Genomic DNA, 24,293 nt, shown 5'->3' on the forward strand with positions numbered 1-24,293 from the left:
TTGCAAAACTAAGCAATATTACATGCTTTATTAGTGATCTACCAGATCCACTATCCATATTTTTTAAACGGATCCGGTTACGGTTGGATCATTAGTTTTGGTGTATGTTATCTACAAATAGATTGGAATCAAGTTATTAGAAACGAGCTTCTTTTTTGAAAAAAGAAATTATTTAAAGAACCACACAAAATTTGTGACATAGCTATGAAAAGACTTAGTACACTATCTAGCCTAGCATAAACAAGTTCACAGTAGCAGTAATTTTTAAATTTGTAATAGATGTATATTGTAGGTTTACAAGCTTTTTTTTGAGTTTTCTCGTTGCTATAAAAATACAAAAGTTTTTGATAAATAAATATAAGTTAACTTTTTGATTAGCATGTGTTTATAATAGCTGTATCAATTAAAGCATATTATGACCATAAAGGAAGGGTCTAACATAAATTTTACAAAAATTAACACTAGACCTTATATCAAAGCTATTATTATATACTATAAAATAATTTCACAGTATACAAAAATACTAAATAGTTTTTTGAATATTGTCAGTTGTGTAAACCGTATTCGACACAAACGTATGGAGGGAAAGTTTTAATTGCCGATATTCTCAAAATTAACTACAAATCTATCTCATCCATCTTTTATTAGTCAATTAAATTAGTTTTCAGGAAATGTTTTGCATCAAAAAATTTAAGAAAAAAAAAGTTGAAGAACTTTGTGACAAAAAAAAAATTGTTTTTTAAAAGAATTTTTTTTTACTAAAAATAAAAAAGTATTTACAATAGAGCTGTTTATTTTTAGTAATGATTTAAACGAAAAATTTAGCTTAAAATCTGTTGAAGATAGATTTTTAAGTAAATAGTCTTTTTCTAGTTTACTTTGGCTTTCTATAAGGTACCTATTGAGCTTATATACTATGTACCATCATATACCACTAAAAGGAACGGGTCAAAATTGCACGAAGACAATTTTGCACGAGTGTAAAAAAACTTAAAGATAAATTAATAAAAAAAACTATGAATAAAAAAAGTTACTGACCGAGGATTAGAGGTAACAGTGGTAGTAAAAATAAAATATTTATTATTAAAAAAAAAGCTACCGAGGGTTAGGTGTAACAGTGATGGTAAAAAGTAAATTAAAAAATTCAACCCGTGCAAAAATGTCTCTGTGCAAAATTATCTGCTCGTGCAAAAGTGTCTTCGTGCAGTTTTATCCCCTCGTGCAGAAGTAGCTTCGTGCATTTTTTTCCCCTCGTGCAAATTTGACAGTTACCCATCAAAAAAATTGTAGTTCTACAAAATGGAAAAAACCATTGTTAGCTAAGTCAAATATCTTTTAAAATGGTCAATATGTAAAATGAACTCCCAATCCCCTATGACCTTAATTGATTAATTCAAAATAATTTTACTGACTTCCTTACATCACAAGGTAATAATTTTTTTTAATATGTAGCAATTAAATTTTTTATTAACCTTTATTTTTGAGAATACGATTGATTACATTATGTAAAAAGAATTTTCGGCATACTTAAAATATTACAAAAGTCGAAACAAATTATTTTTATAGAATTAGAAAACGATAAATGTATTTATAATTACACCTTTGAACAGACTAAAATAGGTAGACATACAAGTAATTTTGATTACTAATATACTTTGCTACATGTAATTAGGAAAGTTGATATAGTACTTTTTGTTAACTGTTTATTTATTTTAAGAATAACAATCACAGTTCTCACTTTGCTTCCATGGAGAAGAATTACTAAACTGTAGATTCGTAAAACTATGTTATACTCGAATAACATTAATGAGATCCTCAGTTACAATAAATATCTTACCCAAATTGAACTAATTCCCTCCCTGGTCTGCCAACAATATTTGAGAACTGCAAGTATTTATAATATTTTTATTGTATGAATGTTTTTGTCTTATCTTTAAAATAATATATTTATAATTAACTTTACTTTTATTCACATATAGATAGCCGATTGATGCTGAAAGCAAACTTTATACTTTAAGTTAATCAAAAAAACAAAACGAAATAAAATACTAACTTAGTTTTAGGTGTTTTTTACTCGTGTTTTTTTTTAATATTTATGAGAAGTAGAATTTTGAAAAAACTAATGATGATCAGCTTAAATAAAAACTTTATATATTTAAATATTCTATTTTTTTTTTGTTTTTTTAAATCTTCTTCGTAGTCTTAATTTACTTTAATTGTTAGCTTATAAATTAATGTTCGCATAGATAAAAAATCCAGATCCTTCACGGTACTTGGGCAATCTGCTCACATACTTTAACCAAAACCTTGTCTGTTACACCTCAGCTCACCGTATATAAATAAAAACTTAACAAAGAATTTTTTTTTATCTATTGTAGAGAGAAAAGTAATTATTTATGATGCCGTTTTAGATGTTCTGTAGAAAAGATGCAGATTTTTTCTTTCGATTTGTGCGAAATAATTGAAGTCATAACGTAAATAGTTTGAATTAAAAACTTTTTTAAAAGGTAAAGTGTTTTAACATTTCTTATAATGCTGGACTAACATTCAAAAAAAAGCTATACAAGTTATTGTTAAATTTGAATGCAAAACTTTAAACTAAAAGTTTTTTAGTAACAATTTTTTTAAATACCTTATTTTCTGAGGATCATAGTTTTAGTTTTTCCGAATTCGGTTATAAATCAAAAAATATACCGTCTCTACTGTTTTTTTATTTTTGAAATCAAAAAATTTTAAATTAGTAGAAGTTATTAATTATAGATTATCTTTTGCTTTTATTTATTGTTTAGATTATACCTAATAATGTTTTAAATTAAATTAATAACAAAAATTCTTAGATTTGAATAGATATTCTTTTCAGTTTTTTTTGATGACATAGGCAATTCAATAAGTTATTTAAAACAAAAAACTATAAGAACACTTTAAATAATTCCATTATATTTTATTAAACATACTATATTTGCTTTTAAGCTTTAACTTATATATATAGTTTATTAAACGAAAAATCATATTAGCTTTGAAATTTCTGAATAGTATTAACTATTTGTTTTTTTTTATTAGCATTTATTAGTTCATTTATTAGCATATTAGCATTTGCAGTTTTATTTATAAAAAGCTAACCAAAATTGTTAAATAAATATTGTGTACCAAACCAAGTAGCATTGGCTGTAATTATGCAGCGCTTTTGATTAATTAATACTTAAGTTATTTTTATTTTAAGCTTAAGATAAGAAAATCTTTTTTTTTGTTTTACACATTATACATTTAAGTTAGGTGGGTTAAGAGGGATACGGATACGGATTAAACTTTTTGGGTAAGGTAGGTCAGAGATAAGAAATAGAAATTCTTAATATATTGGTAAATTACCATTTTATCTCATTTAGATAATGTCGTAAAATAAATTGAAAAGGCCACAATTAAAAAAGTAATGTATATTTAAACATTATTTGACATTAAAACAATTTCTTTCAAACAATATAAATAACACTCAATTTTTCAGAACAAAATATATTTCATGCTTCTTTCGTCAGTTGTAAACTAAGCAATAAAAATAAAATTTCAAATCTAACTTATATAGTGGAAATGCAATCAACGTAATTTATAATAAAGCAAAGAGTAATTAACAATACATAAGTACTTCTAATTACAATGCAACTAAAAAATAATAAAACAGAGCAACAACTTATAAAACTATTTAAGAAAACAACAAAACAGTATAATCAAAATCTTTAAGTTTACACAACTTAGGTTTTCTTAACATTAATGTAAATTTGTCAAAAAACATTAATGTATATTTGTCAAATATAAAAAATGCATATGTAGTTCCTATTAATATTTAAAAGCCATTTTTTCTTTATGCGAAATATTTAATATTTTTTAAGATATGGCTTAAATAAAGTAAAAAACATAGTTATTTTTAGTAATTTCAAAATAACTTAAAAAATATTTAAGATTTTACAAAAAAAAAAGTGGCTTGTAGATTTTAATAAGATCTAAATTCTACATATATATCTTTTATTTTTTAGAATTTATATTAATTTTTAAGAAACAGTCTTTTAAGTTTTTTTAAGAATTTGAATTGTCCGAATTTGAGTTGTCCGAATTTGAATTGTCATATAACCCAAAACCTTACAACTGCAGCCGACCTTACCAAATATGACCAAAACAGTTTTCATTAAATAATTGTTATAGTTTATTATAAGTTCAAACTTTTTAAAAATTGTTAAAAACTTAAAAAATACAATTCCATCTTTTGTTATATTTCTCCTAAATTTGAAGTAAATTTTTTTAAGTTGAAAAAATACATTAAGTGTTTCTATCATATTGTTTTGTAGAATGGATTCATAACTGGCTGTTTTCAAACTTTAATTAAAATAAATGGTAAAAACTAGAAAATCTTCTTTTCATAAATTTCGTTTAATTAAATTATAATATTTATAAAGCTTTATTATTTGTAACTTTTAGTATTAAACTACGAATAAATCCATTAACATATCAATTCTAGAATTCTAAAAATTAATTTAAGCTATTTAAAGTTTTTGATTATAATTTTAGACTAGCAAGTTTTTATTTTAATTATTTATCGATGTTATAACTCAGGTAAAATAAAGTTTGAAACAAATTTAAATAGTATATAAAAATATATATACCTTTTATATTTATATTTTAAGTTTAGTTTAGAACTGTTTTTTGATACATTACTTTAAAAAAACGTGCCTGCTTTTATTTTTCGATTTTCAAAAAATATTGGCTCTCTGCTCAACTAGATCGAATATGCAGCTATGATTTCATTCAAAATTCATATCAATACAAATACTTTTTTAAATCTAATTATATCTATCTAACACGAGCATAAAGTTAATTTTATAGGCAAATTTTTAAATTTTTCAAAAAACATTAAACTTTAATGTCAATTATTTTCCTTATCTTAAAAGCTATCTAAAAAGTTTTTTTTTTCATCTTAGAGAACGCACCTTTGTCTTGAATTTAAGAAAAAAAAAAATTGGTTTGGGGTTTGAATTATTTCATGGGGTCCCTCCAAAAATAAAGAGTTTTTTTTGTTTTTTCTATTAAAATTGCTTTATAACCAAAAATAATTTTTTTTTTCAATTATTATTTTTTGATTTCCCTTAGTTTGCATGTTATTTAAACTCTTAAATAGTTATTTTATAAATAATGTTAATATCTTTTACGATTTGGCCCAAAAACAAAATGATGTATATTACACTATCATTTGCCTTGGCCATTTCCTAGATAAAAAATTGATAAAAGGAAAAAAACAATTAATAAGAATGTAAATTACAACAAATTCAGTTAAATTATTTTAGTTTTATCAAATTTGTTGTAATTTACATTCTTATTAATTGTTTTTTTCCTTTTATCAATGTTTTATCTAGGAAATGGCCAAGGCAAATGATAGTGTAATATACATCATTTTGTTTTTGGGCCAAATCGTAAAAGATATTAACATTATTTATAAAATAACTATTTAAGAGTTTAAATAACATGCAAACTAAGGGAAATCAAAAAAAATAATTGAAATAAAAAATTATTTTTGGTTTTAAAGCAATTTTAATAGAAAAAACAAAAAAAAAATCTTTATTTTTGGAGGGACCCCATGAAATAATTCCAACCCCAAACCAAATTTTTTTTTCTTAAATTAAAGACAAAGGTGCGTTCTCTAAGATAAAAAAAAAATTTTTTAGATAGTTTTTGAAATAAGGAAAATAATTGACATTAAAGTTTTATGTTTTTTGAAAAATTTAAAAATTTGTCTATAAAATTAACTTTATGCTCGTCTATCTAACATTTAATTTTGGTAGTCAAAGTAAAACTAAACTTATTTTATACTATTAGATTAACGAAAAATAACGTTAAATAATTTAAAAAGCCAAGCTTTTAACCATTGAAAGATAATGCTGACAATTTTATCTATGTTTGTGATTTAAGCAAATCCTAATTTTACATACAAATAATTTAGTAATTACCTAGCATGATGTCGCACCAATATCAAAGTAATTATATTATATTCTTGGTCAATAAAAGCCATAATTTTTAGGCTATAAATCTATGTTTAAAGCCTAATAGGTTATGGTTAACCTTAGGTGAGCACCAAAATCAAACTCAAAATATAATACATTTAATGTCTTATTTAACCATAATTTTAGGCTAAAAAACGATACTTTGTTTTAAAAAAGCTATACAAATACAAAGAAAGAACTAAATTAATATATTATCAACTAAAACATTTAATCAATTTTGTTTTACAATATCATAATCAACATAAATTATTGTATTAATATAATCACTTTATATTGTAAAATAAAAGCAATTTAATACTGAAGTTTATTAGTTTATGTTTTTTAAGTTTAATTTTATTTATGTAATAAAAGATAAATTTTTAGCCTGAAATTATGATCAAATAAGACATCAAATGCATTATAATTTCAGCTTGATATTGGTGCTCACCTAAAGTTAACCATAACCGCCTAATATGTTTAGTCAAAAATATATTCTGTTTTAAACAAGCTTTATAAATACATAAATAGAATTAAATTCATTTATTATAAGTTAATAAAACTTGAATATTTAATCACTTTCATTTTAGAATATAAATCAAATATATCAATGCAATATTTTATATCTAGTAAATACAGTAAAATAAAAATTATTTAATATTTAAGTTTTATTAGTTTATGATAAATAAGCTTGTTTTATTATTTATGTATTTGTAAAATGTAGTTTTTAGCCTAAAATTATGGTTCAAGTTGACTAAGAATAATATGTAATTCTAGTTTGTTATTAATGTGACATCATATTAGGTAGTTACCAATAATTTTTTAGTTAAGTTTATTTACCCTCTAAAATATTTATGAAATGAATTAAAATTTGATGCTTTCAAAATAGATGTTAAAGAATTTTGTGTGGTTCCATGAAGTAGAGTTTCTATAAACAACTTATATAACATTCTCTTAGTTGAACATTACAAAATCAAAACCTAGTGGTTGATACATATAAAAAAAAACTCAGTAGTTATCTACATATAAATTTTCTTTTTTTATTTATCAAAAAATGCATAATGATCATGTTGCCACAATTTCAGGCATTAACACGTTACTCAAGTTAGACACACATTCGAATACAAGTTTTATATTCTACTTGCCCCTCCATTACTCACTTTAATCTATGAATATCCTTCTAATATTTTGTACATACAATTTAGAACATCTCCTCTTGGTGATTTAGAACATATTAAGAAAAAAGGACGATTATTGATGTCATAATCGACTGTATAAACCTATCAGATATCTTTTTAAAATTGTTAAGTGTTTTACTTTCGTTTTTTACCATAAACTTTAATTTGAAACAAAATTAGACCTTAAAATGTGTAATTTGATAAAAACCTAAAAGAAATTGTTAAAACTTGCAAAAAATATGCCAACACCATTTGGAAACACTGCAATAAGTTAAAGCGGGGGGTAAAGGGTAGGTAAATACGACAAATTAGAGTTTATACAAGTATTTTGTTCATACAATTGATTATGAGGTCAATAATCGTCCTTTTTTCTTAATATGTTCTAAATTGCCAAGAGGAGATGTTCTAAATTGTATGTACAAAATATTAAAAGGATATTCATAGATTAAAGTGAGTAATGGAGGGGCAAGTTGAATATAGAACTTGTATTTGAATGTGTGTCTAACTTGAGTAACGTAAAAATCAACATAAATTGAATTTTCTAGGTTAAAAAAAACTCAAACTAGCTAAAGTTAGTCTAATTTTTTTAGAAAGTGTTATGATTTTTTGAACACACAAATTTCACAATTAGTTTATACTTCTAGCTTTCATCTTTAAGCCGATGTTTTGTAAAAACAAAACTCCTTACCCTATATGCTTCTTATTTTGTATATATTTGCACTGCAAATTTTGCAGTCACTTTTTTAGTTATTAAAGTGATATTTTATTCTTAAGTTAACAAAAAACCTAAGATTAAAGCAAGATCTACCAAGGGTACCAATCATTTTATATTTCTATTAATAAACTTAGTTTTTTAATTAAAAAGTGGTAAAACCGCTCATTTTTTTTCTTTATCGAGCCTTAAGTGTTTTTTTACATTTTAATGATTAGCATTTTGTTATAAAAAGATAAGCTAAGCAAAAATACAATTGTTTTAAATGAAAAATACTTTGTGGCTTTTCATATGACACCCACTAGACTAGGGGTTGAAAAACTGCAGGCCGCTTTCAAAATCTTACTTTAATAAAATTTATATTATTTAATTTTTAAAAAAAAATTCAATATCTTTAATGTTATGTTTTAAAACTTACATATTACTTTTCTTTTTATTCAAAAAAAGTTCTTTTAAGCCATTTAAATCAATATTTTTACACCTGCAGAGACTAGACTAAGGTCTCAATGTTTAAAATAACAAAGTATCAGAAAGTCTAGAAGCTCAAAATTAATGAAAGTCGGTTTAAATAAAAAATAAATATTTTATGTAATAAAAAATTTATACAGTTTAAGAGTTTCTAAGTAAATTTAATTTACTTAGATTTAAAAAGTTAAAATGACAAAAACTCTATAATGTGATGTAACTGTGCATAATACACACTAATTAAATGTAATTGCATTATATTAATGTTTAGGTGCAAAAAGTTTTTGATAAGTTTTAGTTTTAGACCTGAAAACTTGAATTAAAAAAACCTGAAATAGTATAAAACTACCTGAAATATTTTTTTTATCCGGTGGCAACCCTCTTAAATTAGATATTATTTTTTCAATGACTACTGGTAAACTTAATAAAGTTTGGTTAAGAATAAACTTAAGTAGCAAAACATAAAAATTTAAAAATTATCAGCCTAGATTTTTAGAATTCTTAACCTTTTTGTTTGCATTGTCATTAGTGATTTTGTAAGTTTATAATATTAAAAAGTTATACCAAAAATATACTTAAAAGTTTATAGCAGTAATTTGTAGTTTAAAAAATAAACAACATTAGAAAAAAAAACATATTGCAATATTTTTATACTACTAGCAAGAAATTTAAGATCAGGGTACTTATAAGAATTGTTATCTTTGAGTTTTCAGCTCAAAAATTTACAATTAAAAAAGTATCAAATAATCAGCTTGAGTAAAATATTATTGTTTTCAAAAACTTTCAGTCATTTGTTATATTGTTAGAAAGAATTTTGTTGTATATAAGTACCACTTGCAACTTAACATAAATATATTTTTCATTTTCAAAAGTTTTGTATTAATTTAAAAAATAATTTAATTTAAAAAATTTAAAGCTTTTTGAATTTTGAATTTTATTGCTGATTCTTTTTCAAAAGTTTAATGAAATGTAAAACAGTTTTGAATATTGATGTAAAAACTTTTAATGACGTAGTTGTACAAAGTTATAAAAAACATGCTAGTAAAACAAAAATTAATAATGATAATAGAGTTAATATATTGTTAGATTAGAAGTGCTATCTTTCCAATTCCAGAAACTTGCGTATTTAGTTTTGATTTTTATTTTTCTATGAGCACTAAAAAAAACATTTGAAATAACTTATTCATTTTCTGTAAGTTTATTTAATATAACTTTTTGGTATTTATTTGCAGGATTATTTTAAGTGCATTTAGAAAGGTTAAAGGTCAATAGCTCTTTTAGTTTCTTCTTATTATAGTTATTATCATTAATATTGTAATTTATTTACAATCACTTCAAATCAAAACCATTTCTAAAGCAAAATTTTCCAAAATATGTAAATTTAGTAGAAGTTTAGGCCTATAAAATTACAATTTCTTGAATGAACTTTATTTCAAATAAATGCATACATTACCTTCTCAAGTGTGTAAGCTGCTTGCATTCTAGTAGTTAAATTATCAGTTCTTTTTATTTAAGTAAAACGACAAGTAACTAGAAATCACTAAAAATCTTACTCCTCCTACGTTTTTTGAGATAACTATCTCAAATTTTCAGGAAATGTTCCTTGCAATATTTAGAAAATATTGTCCAAAAAAAGTTTAAAAAAATTAAAATTCCATAACAAAAAAACAAAAAAAAAACTTTTTTTGTTAAATTTTATATAAATTTTTATTTTTTAACTTTAAAAAAATCTTTCATACACAATTTTAAAAATATATCAAGGAACACTTCCTGAAAATTTGAGGTAGTTATCTCAAAAAACGTAGGATAATATAGATTTTTAGTGAAACAGTCTATTTTTGCCGTTTTGCCTCCTATAGAAACCTATTGATCAAATTAAGAGAAAAGTGTTTTAACCCCCCTATGCCCTTAAGTTTTTTCATGAAATCCAAAAAAGCTTCCCTATAAGTTTCTTCAAAGTAGCTAAAAACTTATACAAAGTGATTTCGTTATGATTCTTACTTGTAATTTTTTTTCCTAAAAAATTATTAAATATGTATCATATTTTGATAGGTTATTTTAAAAGGTTATAAATTTGAAATGTGGTAATATTATAATTTATTTATAATATAGTTACCTATAATCTATCAAAATGAGTGATGGATTAATACATTCAAAAAGCACAAGTGCTTTGGCTAGTATGGCAAAGGTAAGCCTTTTTTTAAATTATTTTTAAATATTAATAGCACTAGAATTTTATTTAACTTTCCTTTATTTTAATTATAATGTATTTTGTAATTCTATTAATTAAATTTGCTATTTACCATCTAGCTTTAGAATCAATATGAGGTGTTGTTTTTGTTTAAATAATAAAATTATATTTATGATAATCATTGTCATTATGAGTTAGATTTATATTTTTTACAATAAACTAGCAAGTTATTCTACAAAGTTTTTATGAGTTTTAAACAAAAAAAACTTGTAAATTTTTGTAACACTATAAAGGTAATTTACTTTTTGTTATGTTTATAGTTATTAAATACTAAAAAAGTTCGGTCTACTATTCATAATTTACTTTCTAGTATTTAATAAATATCAAAATAAAGTATATCAACTTAACTGTTTTAATGTTATGTAATTAAACTAATTTGTTTATTTAATATTTTTAAACTTAGAAAATGCTATTAATTTTTTGAAAAGTATAATTACTTAATAGTTACCATGCATTTTTCTTCAAAGATGATAAAAATCCTTATAAATTTGTTTTAGTGCTTGTACTTAATTATGTTTTGTAATAAAACTTTTTTTGATTGGTTAAGAAAAAAGTTAAAGATTAGATTTTCATAGTTTTAAGACCTGTAATTTACAAAAATTATTAGTTACTAATTTAATAAAAAGTATTTCTTTATTGAATAATTTTTAGTCAATATCTTTTAGTTAGAAAAAAGATATACTTTTTTGAACTGCTTTGTAAAATTCAGCCTGGTAACTTTGTATTCACTTAATTTTATAGTAGTAGTTTTTGTTAAGATAGTTTTTGTTATGAAGATAGTTTAATTTGATTTAAAAATTCTATCAAATTTTAACACTTGTAAATAAACTAATTTTTTATACAAAGTTATAATAAATTTTTAGTGCTTTTATTACATTATAATATTTTAGGTGTTCTAGTTTAATATTTAGAATACTTATTATAGTTATAAAAATAAGTCTGTATCAAATTATTTTTTTTTATGTAGTAGTACTAAGGTGGTTTTAATACCAAAAAACTTTATTTTAAGTTTTGTAACATTTCGTTTACAAGAATAGTATACAGTTTATCTTTTTTAAATAACTTTTTTGTTTAACAAAAAAATTAAAACAGTATATTTTATTAAATTATTTTGTTTTCGTTTTAAAGCTTAAATTTTGTTATCATTCAAATATTTACAAAAACAATATTTAACTCATAAGTATAATATTTTTTAGTTAAGAGTCATAAAAATTATTATAAGACTTAAGTATGTCAAAAAGAAGTATATTGAAATTGTATAAATATTTAAAAAAAATGTTTTGTAAAAAAAAAAGGTTTAAATAGTAGTAATAACATAGAAACAAAGTATAAAAACATGATTTATATTACTGATGTAAATGTTCATTAAAATAATTTTGTTTCAGTACAAAACCTTGTATGACACTCCGGAGGAAAACTTCTTAGCCTTGCAATTTGTAAGAACTTATTTGTTTGCTTTATGCTTTTTTAGTTTGATAGTTGTTTTTTGAAAAAGCTTGTCACTGTACTTAAAGTAGTCTAAATGAATATGTAGAATGTACTAACCTTTTATTTTATTATGGGGTGTCAAAAAGTAGACCACTTGGTATAATTACAAAGTAAAAAAGTAGAAATTTTTATGAACGTATTTTTTTTGTCATTTCTCTATTAAGATTTATATACTTCACTATATTCATTGATAAATTTCGTCGAAACACTAAACATTAAAAAATATAAGTATATTAGTTGATAAAGGTTTAACTTTAAAGCATTTTATGAATATTAAAGCTGCCTTTTTCTAAAAGTTTCAAAAAACTAATTTCTGTTTTAATTAACGTAGATACCCCTTGTAATAGATATTATTTTTTTTCCAAACTAATAGTTAGTTTTCATTTGCATGTTATTGTGCTGTATTAATGATTTTTTTAAAAAGAGTTTGTTTTTAAAATTGAATTTTTGTATGTATTTTATTTTTTGCTTTGTTCGAAAAATGTTTTTAAGTTTTTACTTTTTCATTTGTCTCATATAAAAAGTAACAAGTAATTGATTTAAATCAAAAAAGTTTTCTCAAAATCACTAAGTAGTATTAATTAATTAAATAATAAGTTTCACCTACATTTAAAATATTTACAATATGGTTAACTACAGTTTTAATAGATTGTATAATTACTAGCTTGTAAAATATTGACTTTATTGTACCTAAGTACAAAAAAAGAACATGAAAATTAAAAACACAGAAAATACATTTTGTTTATCAAAACATAACATTTTAGTATCTCGTATTTTAAAACTATTGTTGCTATGTCACTCATGCAGTTTTTATCTTTGTGTATTAAAATGAATATTTATAATGCAAAGTTTATCTAGCTTAAATTTCTTTTAGACAATTTTTTCAACTTTGTAACTTTAAACATAATATGATTTCTTTGAATACTATACTTTGATGTGATATATTTTGATATAAATATGCATCTTTTTATATTTATTAAATTTAGGTTTATGATTATTTTCATTTATTTATAAAAAAAAAACTATTTATAAACTATGTTTGTAAAGGGTAGTTTTCTAGCATATAATATTTTTTTTAGTTTAAGTCTATTTTGACTTACCAATCCCAGACTGAGGTTTAAATTAAAAAAATACTTTTAACGTAACACAAGTTATATGTTGTATTGTCTACTTTAAATTTTATTCTGATTTTTATACTTAAATATAGATTTGTAGTCTTTATAAACATTTGTTTTTCTGCGGACTATATATTCGAATACAAGATATTTTTATTTAAAGCATATATACTAAACAGTTTTATAAGGTAGTTTTACAATTAAAGAAATGGTACCATTTATTTTGTTTTCAAACTAATCTTAGGTGAATTAATTTCTTATACACTATTATATTCATTTCTAAATTCTATTTATTCTAATTTAATCTAAATGTTACTTTATATACAATTTTCTAAACAGGTATAATATCTTTCTTGTACATTTAAAAAGTCTTTATTGCGTATATAACTTGTTTTTTATACATTTAGTATAGTGTCTAGGTTAGAAAGTTACTTTGTTTTAGCTTTGAAAAAAGGCTTAATTTTAAAATTTTTATCAAGAACCAAGCTCAAGTTTTTAATTGAATTTTTTATTTCTTCAATTAGTCTGAAAAGCTATCATATAGAAATCAAATGAGCAAAAAGTGAATCAGGTTTACATTAGCACTAAACATATATAGATATCTAAGTTCAATAAGTCAATTTCAGTTCTTTTTGTAGTCTGAATTGATTGATTTTCAACTAAAACATCACTTGAGCTTTCATAGGTCGTTAATATAGCTTACTATAAAAACAAATACATCCTTACACAATCCACCTGACTGTATGTAATAAAATAACAGGGTGATGCAAGGCTTACAGGAAACAAAAGAAGTTTGATCCGAATGATTGGTTCTAATTTACCAATGAAAAATGTTGAACGACCAAGGTTAATATTTCGATTTTTTAAAACTTGTTTACTCATATTTTGACAAGATTTATATAAAAGTCTTAAATCAGTCCAGGACACAGTCAATTTTTTACTTGTGATTTTTCTCCTGCATCAATAGTTACAAAAAATTAAACAATAACTTAGAAAATCTACAAGTTTATTGCATACTTTAGTTCATAACGCTAACAGTTCCTTACTAGATAGTTTTTAATTTAAAGTTTATATCGATAAAGTGTTTATTTTTATATTCATTTCATTTGTATTTACTTTTACATACAAAAATATCATTAAGGTGTAAAAAATCTTCTAGCTTTTACAAATTTGGTTTTATACACAGTTTGAATTATTACGTCATAATATATTTTTCACTTTTATTTACTTAGTTGCATGAATGTGTCTCAGTTCTTTAAGTTTAGCATAAGTTCACTGAAGACGGACTGTTGTCTGAAAGCGTGATGAACTAAAGTATACAATAAACTTGTAGATTTTTTAAACCATTGTTTGATTTTTTGTAATTACTTATATTTTAAAAGTACACTATTAGCTAATTTAAAAAAGTACTCCTTTATTTTATGACGATAAGATTGAAAAAATTGACTAATATTTTATAGTTTGTTCGACTATTGCATTAATAGAGTTTTTAATGTGTATAGTAAGATTTTTTTGTTTGTTTTATATAAAACTTAATATTAATGCATTACTAACAGATTTGAAATTTTACCATCTGGTATAAAAGTTGTAGAATCAGAAAGCAAATCTACAATATTTTCTCTTTCTGATATTGGGCGGTTATCAGAACTACCTGGTCATGGTCGCCAGTACTTATCGCAGGCTCTTATCGGAAAGAAAAATTCGCCTTCTAAAAGTGGTTAATATAATTAAGTTTTCTGTAAAGTTGCATTAAACGTTTCTTGAACAATTGGAATTAAAATGCTATTTGTGCGAAAGCATTTGCTAGGTTTTAATCAGAAACAAAATATATGTTTTTCAGTTAAGTTCTTAACTAAAAAGAACATAAGTAATTGTAAAATTTGGGAATTTTTAAGTTTAAGAAATATTGTTTGACTTTTAACTTTATACTAAACTTATTTACATTAAAAATAATAATTCTCAAAATAAAGTATAACTAACTACATTTGTAAAAAAAGGCATAACATTTTGATACTACCTCCGATTGCCAAAATTCTTAAGACTAGTATTTTAAAGTATTTATTTTAGGTAGTATTATTAAAGTTAAGGTTACATGTGTCAATGAATAAACCAGTTGCGAAACATCTACAGAGTTTAGAGACACAGCATCACTTTCTTCTGGGTATGCAACACCAATCATTCCACAAGAACAAATGGAAACTAAAATAAACGCATTAGAAGATGAACTTTCTACACTGAGACAGCAAATCGCACAACTAATTGCTGTTCAGAGAAATAATACCTGTTAGTTTATATTATACATTATATCAACACATCTTTACACTGCAGATTTTTAGTAACAAAACGGTTTTTTAATTAGCTTTTTAATTATTATTAAGTATTAAGTAATAGCTCTTGTGTGCACACTTTTACTAGAATTAGTCTTGAAAATAGTTATTAGAAAATTCAAATAAAAAACAAAGTTATATGTCAGATTATTCCTAGATTCCTTAATTAATATTCTCTTAGTATCTTTGGATGAGATTTGCTATTACTTTATGAAGTTAGTTTTCACCATTTCTTTGATTATGTTTTTGTATTGTTATAAGTTTAAACGGTTATGTACTCAATTCTTTTTTATTTATACATTTATCAAATTTTAAAATAATTAAAAATCATAATAAAACCCTTTTTTCTTATACTTTTAAATTAGTATCTCTTTTTTTTTGACTTGTCATAACACAGACACTAATTTGTATATTTTTGGAATTATTTTAATACTAGTCTGTTTGAGCTTAGAATAAATTCAAATATTTTGTTTTATGAATCTGTATATATAAAAATTTTTCAAATCTAAAAAAAAATTACTTTATCGTAACAATTAATAATAAATGTATGCTGCATTAAAACAAACCAAATGTTATGCTTTTTATTTTTAAAATTGGATTTCTACATCGTCTTATAACTTAAACTTGTCTTGAGTATTTTGTTTTTTCTCAGCATTTGTTATATAACTTTAAAGTAGACTGATTATATATATAGATGTTATTTTTCTATTCCAAATTGTACTAAAGTATTTAATTTTGGCTTATGTATTATTTCAAGCAAATTTGTTCTGACAAATACATTTGTTAGAATTCTAATTGTATGATAAGATTTATTTAAAGTTAAAGAAAAATTTGTTATGTACTAGTATAGAAGTCGTGGACGGATCCAGCCAAGCAGAAGTATCTGGCCTGCGATGTATTTTATAGCTTGATAACAACTTTTTTAAAATAAATAAAATTAAGTTTTTTTATAGTAATATTTTGAAATGTGTTCGTAACTTGATCTTTTGTATACATTAGTGCTTATTCAAAAATTATTACATAAAAATTTTGCTTTTAAATTGTTTTATTAACTTTTTTAGTATAAATTTTCCAAATTACCTGACTCAAAAAGATTTTTTTAACAAAACTGACCCGTGAGAAACTTTATCGTAAATTTGGCAAGCTGACTAGAAAGGTTGCCTGCTCTCTTGTTTGTAAAATACTTTTTGATATCTGTAATATGAACAATAAAACTATTTAACATTAAATAAGTTATAATTTCCATCACAGTATTTTTATTATTTATAACAAGCCTAATATAAATGTACATTGTACAGTATAGTATTAATTGATTTTTCTTGTTAAAATTCTAGTATTGTAAATCTTAAAATATTAGTAAGTTTTGTTTTAGATTTTTTTAATTAATAAACAAAACTTTGTATGTAAAGTTTTATGCCGTTCAACTTATAACCTACTGTAATGTTAGTTTAGTGTATACAAAAAATTTATCAACTAATTTTATTTTATTCAACAGCTTCGATGAACTCATCAGAACTTCAGTCAACTCTGCCTGTTGATGCTTCCACACCCCTAAAACCCTCCATACCAATACCCCCTCCACCCACTCCCATGGGAATGCCAGGTATTCCCCCACCACCGCCACTGGGTATTCCAATTCCCCCTCCTCCCCCCGTGCCACTCAGCGCCCCCAAAAAAAGCGCAACAAAAGACTTCAAGCAACTCATCAGGGAGAGGAAACTTGCGAAGGTGAGATTTCAATGTATTTGTTGAATTTTCTTATAAAAAACTTTTGATATTGAGTTTATGAAGAAAGTTATGTTTATAACCAAAATGTTAGAAGAAAAATTTTTTCATGTTACTATCTTAATTTTACTTTGTAAAAATGTTTTTAGGGTAAAGACGTAGGAGACCCTGCGTCAACTGAAGCAAAACCAAAACCCATTTCAATGAGTGATGTTTTGAAGGACTTGCATAAAGTTAAACTGAAATCAGTTGACAGGTTTTTAGTATATATGTATTTTGTGGACTATTTTTAGAAAAATTTTTTAAAAATTTAAAAATACTTTTTTAAGTCAACCCAAGTCTATGTATTTCAGTTTATAAAAAGACAGTTGACTCTTGTATTAATTATCAAGCAGTTTAAACGTAAAACATATTTTTTTTTGTTAATCTAGATACTTACACATTTATGTTCATTTGAAATTAGAAAAAAAAAATATTGGGTTAAATAAACTTTGAATTGTAGAAAAGAGGATGAAAATCAGTGGAGGTTAGTTATTTGCTTGCAGAGCTTTAGCTTAATAATAGTTTATGTGTGTTAATTTTCTGCTTATTTTTAAGTTGACATGAATTGCAATGCATATAATTAAAAAGCATAATTGTAATCTTTCATATCAGTTTATTCATAGACTTATTTTACTTATAGTTTTTAAATTTACTTGATAAAAGTTATTCGATTTCGATTAATTCACTGTTTCGTGTTAAGCTATATCATGTATTAAATTAACTACAACTTCATACTTGGTCTCAGTTTAGTTTATATAACTAAAAGGTATATATATATTTTTATTGAGCTCAATCAAATTTAAAGAACTTAATAAGTAAGTTCTAAGTAAAAACTAACTATTTTTTCAATTTTATTTTTATTAGTAAAGTAGAGCATTTAAGGGCGTACGAATTTTAATAAGTCTTTGAGCTAAAAATATTTATTTGTATTATTTAAACATAGTAACAATTTTAAAGTTTTTGTTGGACTTTTATATGGTTTAAAAATAGTAATTACACAAAGTTTATCTATAACAAGGAAATAATAATTTTTGGTCATTTTCAAATTTATGCAAATAGATAAGTTATATTAACTTGTGAATAAGATTACTGCTTTTGTTGTACCAGAACTATTTGTTATTATTTGAAATAAACTTAATCATTGGTAATAGTTTTAAACGTAAATGTTAAAAATAAATTTAGGAAGTAAGTTTTAATACAAACATAAAATTTATACTTTCTTTTTATACTATACTTTCAAGAGCCTAGTGTTAAGCTGATTCAGTTTGAATCTATTATCTTTAAAAACAATATTATTTAAGTTATAGTTGTATACTACGAAACCATTTCTAATTTTATTTTTCAAGGAAAGTATTTGAAATTCATTTAATTTAAAATTATATAATTTATAGAAAAAGTTTTTAATAAAACTTTTATTTAATTTTGCGGGAATTAATTTGCTAAAATTTATAAATTTAGAGAATTTTTAGCTATTACGGTTAATTGAAATGCATATAAAATGCAATATAGTTTGTTGTTTATTTTTATACAAAAGCTAGCTATAAAGTCTGCTGGCTGTAAAGTCTGAAACACTTAACTTGCAATTATTTTTATCTATATGACGTAATCAACAAGTTTATTTCCAATGTTGATTTAATCGGTTTCTGTCAAACCTTTTATATTTACGTTGTGTTCTTTACAATTTAAGCATCCTTGTAACGCATTTAAAATATTAAATATAACTTATACTAAATATATTAACTAACTTAAAACAAAAGTAGTATCAAATGTATAAGTTAATCTGTTTGTGTGATAGCTTAATTGAAAAATGTATGTATAAAAGTGTATTAATAGTTTTGTGTGCGGTTATGTGGTGGGTTGTTTTCTGCAAGCCTCCGGCTTCTACATACATTCTATGTTTTACAAAGTTGTTGATGTTGCATTTTACTGTTAAGGTGTGTATTATAACCCTAGTTGTCTTGCTATAATTTTGCAAGCATCTAACCTTGGCTTTTATGACCCTGAATAAGGCGTTTGCACTCAAGTCAAGTATCTGTAAATACTGCCTTGATAAGTTTAGTTTATTAAATTACTGTCAATTTTGTAAGTATTTAAAGTTATACTCTAAGTTGGTAGTTATTTTTTTGAGAGTAGTAGTTAAGTATAAGTTCGAATAATAAAATATAAGTTGAAAATAAAGTTGTTTCTAAATTATGCACATTTTTAAACTTTGTACATAAAGTTAAATTTATTTCGGCCATCAACAACAAAGCTGAGGCAGACTCGGATGCTGTTGTTGTGCTGTGAACTTAATTGTTTATTGTATACATAAGTTTAAAAAATGCGTAACATTTTATTTTGCGAGCAGCATTTTTTTTACGTTATTGGTTCTTTTAAACCATAAACTTAATTTTATGGGTTTTAAATCATTTTACTACTTTATTGAACTTATAAATACCTTCAATAATAAGGCCATAAGTGGTCCGACATTTTTTTTACAAATCTTAGCACTAGACCTTATATGAAAGCTATAATTGTATACTAAACATGCTTTTCACAGAATAAAAAATAGTTAAATAATGTTTGAGATATCATCAGTTGCGTAAAAAGTTTCTGATACAAACGTATGAAGGAAAAAAAAATCATTGCCGATTTTCTTGAAAAGTACACTAAAAATCTATCTCCGCCTTCAATTTTTTTGTCAATTAACCTCAAGTTTTCAGGAAATGTTCCTTGCTTTATTAGAAAAAAATTTTGTTGTAAAAATAAAGAAATAAATTTATATCCATACTAAAAAAACTAATCAGTTTATTTTAATAAAAAATTTTTTCTCAAAGTTTGAAAATTCCTACGATTTAGATATTTATCATATAGTTAAGAATTGAGAAAGTTTCAGAACGAATGCTTAAAAACTGTAGAAGAAGATATAACTTTAATGAAATGTTATTTATTTTACCTTTTTACTTTGGTCCTTCCATAAAAAACCTAATGAGCTCTCCGACTTTGTACCCTCATATCTCAAAAACTTATTTGAATTTTATAAAACGGTAAAAAGCAACTGCTAGTTCAGTAAGAAATCTTGAAAATAAGATCAACATGTAAAAAAGTGGCTTACCCACTATGGCCTTAAAACAAGGATATCAGTTATTATAATTGCGGTTTTTTGTACGAAAACCAAGCCAATTAATGTTAGTGTGCACTTAACTTTAGAATATATAATGTGCATGAAGTTTTTTAAGTCTAAGAGCTCTATGTTAAGTTTTTAGAAGTTTTGAATTAATTGTTTCTGCATCTTTAGTTTTAATTTTTATAGGAAATTACAAGCTTTACAGAATTTTATACAATTTTTACTTTCTGCAGAATATTTATAGTTTTTATCTCTAAGTACGAATGTTTGACCAATAATTTATATAAATACTTCTTTTTGAGTTTTAAGCAAACAATTTCTGATTACAATTTAAATATTTGAAAATGTTTAATAAAAATACACAAGTGCAAATTTATATTTTGTAATTAATAACAGATCACCTGGTGGAACACCGATGAACAAGAAGTCGTTGCCACCGTTGAAGAAAAAACAACCGGTAGATAGCGCCACGTTCATACAAGAAGCACTCAGAAGAAAGTTCAGCAGAATATCGAAAGAAAAGAGGAATGAGAGCTCTGAAGATTTAAAGGAGTGGTCTGATTCACCTCCCAGGGTTTGTTTGAGATAGTTGCACATACTTGTTGCTATATTTGATTAAACATTCATGGCTGTAACAAATCTTTATAAAATAGAACTTATAACATTTTTATTGTGCAACATATAATTACTAAACAAATATTTGGCTTTTAGCCCATTTTTCAGAAACCTCGCTTTATAAAAGTTGATTAAGAATGATATCTTAAACTTGTTATATAATTCGAACAAATATTTGCATTAATATCTCCTTAATATTAAATGGTTACTTTCAGCTTGCAAAATAACAATAATAACAACAGTTCGGTCAGCACATGCTGAAGAAGCGCAGTTCGCCGTCGAAACGAGGCAGGAAGGCCCCGATCCCCCTGCCCACCGAGAAGGACGTGGTCACAACTGCTGCAGACCAAATGCAAACCTCCCCTGCCAAATAAAAATTCCCTTCGCACCTGACTGAAAAATTTTCTGCAGACGCAAGTTTCAAGTTGCAATTCGTAGCGTTTTGAAATTGCTCGACTCATTTAAAAATTATTTTTGGTTGAGAGTACAAAAGAAATTGTATAATCTATACTGTTATTCTTAAAAGAAACAAAAAAACGAAATTTTTATACAAAATAATAAACTACTTCTTAAAATATGCTTATTTCGAGATTAAATATAAAACTATCACTATAATTTCCAAAACTATGATTCTTAATTTAGTGCTCTAGTATTTAAACTTTCAACTAATCAGTTTTGACCTAAATTATTTATTCAGTTTTTCAAACAACTATAAGTTATACCAAAATTTGTTTGATACTTGTACCTTAACTCTTAGAACACTATGTGTTAATAAGCTAGTTAAGTAAGATATAAAAATTAGTTTAAAATTTATCTGCAAATTAAGCTTTAGTTTAGCATATAAAATAAACCAAAGTAGTTTAATTTGAATTTATATTAATAAATACAGATCTAATTAAATTGGAAAAAAGTTAAAAGTATTAACAATAAATGCGTTATTTTTTTAATATATCTGATGAATTTCTTATTTAACTTTTTGCTTGATTGTTGTAATGCGTATGCATGCAAAATGTAAAACTTTTGGTTACTACAAATTTTAATTGTTAAAATATGGTTCTTGTTCAATATGTGAAAATTAAACTTTTAAAAAATTTATGAATACAGCCAATTTCTTTCCCTTGTGTACTTGTCTGTATAAGTATATTTAGTGTTTGAGAATTTAAATTGATGGTAGCTTTCAGTTAGTACCAAAGTTTAACAACTTCTAAAAAATTGGTAATTTAAAAGTATTTGCATTTAGTGTGCTATTGAAAAGTGTTTTGTGTATTGATTTATATATTTTATTTTCATGTAAAAATAAAACGTACAACATGTGTTAATATTGTTTTGTTTTTAAAAACTTTTAAGACTTAAAAAATTTTACAAACAAGTTGAGCTGAGTAAGTTGAAAGCAAGTTCTAAATAAACTTGTAAGTGTACAGCTCTTTTACGCCACCTAGGTGAGATAAGCCCACTGTACGCCTCTTTTTATACTTGGTTTTTAAATATGCAATCAAAATCAACTGATGACAAACGTGCTAAAGTTTTATTCACATTTTGTTTAGCTGTTATGCAAATGTTTATAACTATCCGTCTTATATAACTTAAACTAATTTTATTTAAAAAAAAAAAATTGTTGCTAAACCTTGAAACTAATATCAATCAAAAAAATTATATTTCAATTCTTTTTTTGCTAATAATTTTTTTGGTTTTTAGCTAAAAACAAACAAACATATAATTTACTGAACGCAAGTTAGTTGCTACAGATAAAATATATTCATGCTTTACAAATTGTTGTGGAAAAGTAATCTAACTTGTAATTAGCAGCTTGAATATTTTGATTAATTACTCAACACAGTAAGAATGTTCACTATGATTTGTGTTAAATCAAATGATTTCGTCTTATAAGGTATAAGTAAAAAGTTCTTTAAACTTTGAATGAAAAAAATAATCAAACTTATTTGACAAATATTTTTCTGATGTAAATACACTGATACCGAAATACATTATTTTAAGTAATGTAATTAAAGTGTTTTATGAAATAGCATACATTACAAAAAAATAAGTTGGTTATTTATAATATATTTGTTAATCGTTTTAGTTTGTAAAAAGAGATTTAAAAAAACTCATAAAAACATATTTTTTGTTTTTATTTTTTTATTTGTTAAAGCTGTGTGCTTTATCAAAAAGCTGATGAAGTTTTTATTTAATAAATATTGTTAATATTTTCAGGCAACTTAGGGTAGGTCTATGTTTATTCTAAAAATATGCTAATATTTAAGTACTGAGTGCTTCTAATGACGATATTAGAAGCAAATAGTTTAATGATTGAAAGGCATAATAATATTTAGTTGCTGTAAACCTTAATAGTAAAATAATATCTTATGCTAAGTATAACACTTATATTCTACAAACTTTATAAAACATATATAATCTTAAAGACTCAATCTAATTAATTTTTATGACGATTATCATCAAAATGTGTCTATTTACAGTAAATTTTTGTAATTTTTCACAAATAGGTAGCTAAAACCTATGAAAGTAAACGATACCACGCTTTAGTTTTGTTTGAAGCTTATTTTTTTATTGTTTTTTAACCGTTTAATTAAAGTTCTTTGCATAACTAGTAAAACCAATAAAAGATGGTGTTGTTTGTTAATGTAATGGTTTAAAAATGTTAAATCTGTGCACAGTAAACCACTAAAAACAAGTTATTTTTACACTAGATTAATTAATATTAATAGATATTGTACAAAAATACAGGCATTGTGGTCAAACAGTGTTTGGTAAAAGTATTACTTTACAGTTTTTTACAATTTTTAAAAACCCTAGACAAAACAAAATATGTACCTAATGGAATAAAATGTTTGTATGAACTTCTATGGCATTCTGAGAAACATTGAATACATATTTTTTAGTAAAATAGTTTTAATTTAAATACACTTTTTGTTATTTTTCTTAGTGTCTTATTCGAACTTCCTCAACTGTACTTAATTATCAATGTTTTTTTTTATGTCTATTATAAAGAGTTTCCGTCTATATACTATTTATAATGGAAATATTATACTTTACAGCAGAGTTTCTTAATCAGGGCCATTACAGAAATTTAGAAGGGCCACAGAGGGGCATGAGGTCATAATTTGAAACTTACACTAGATATTCTGGAGTTAATGATGTACAGCAAAAAAACAGTTTTAAGAGGTTTTAATGATAGTTTTTTGAGAAATATTGTTGGAGGGGCTTTTTTAATTTTTTCAAACGGGGCCCTTAAAT

The 24,293-nt window shown here is 24.0% G+C and overlaps 1 protein-coding gene across 2 annotated transcripts; it reads left to right on the top strand.

Moving 5' to 3' along the window:
- The first annotated feature begins 10,422 nt into the window (after positions 1 to 10,422).
- LOC145833976 (mitochondrial fission regulator 1-like) lies at positions 10,423 to 22,333 on the top strand. Of its 2 annotated transcripts, XM_082941271.1 has the most exons (10): positions 10,423 to 10,560; positions 12,009 to 12,059; positions 13,987 to 14,072; positions 14,783 to 14,943; positions 15,357 to 15,509; positions 17,049 to 17,281; positions 17,428 to 17,534; positions 17,781 to 17,804; positions 20,823 to 21,000; positions 21,284 to 22,333. In XM_082941271.1, exons 1-10 carry the CDS (start codon positions 10,504 to 10,506, stop codon positions 21,413 to 21,415), a joined length of 1,182 nt encoding a protein of 393 aa, XP_082797397.1. In that variant the 5' UTR covers positions 10,423 to 10,503; the 3' UTR covers positions 21,416 to 22,333. The 2 variants fall into 2 exon arrangements, with proteins under 2 accessions (XP_082797397.1, XP_082797398.1); XM_082941272.1 differs by lacking the exon at positions 17,781 to 17,804.
- The last annotated feature ends 1,960 nt before the right edge of the window (positions 22,334 to 24,293 follow it).

This window comes from Thalia democratica, chromosome 4 (assembly GCF_965202585.1).
Source record: "Thalia democratica chromosome 4, ktThaDemo2.hap1.1, whole genome shotgun sequence".
Taxonomy (NCBI): Eukaryota; Metazoa; Chordata; class Thaliacea; order Salpida; family Salpidae; genus Thalia; species Thalia democratica.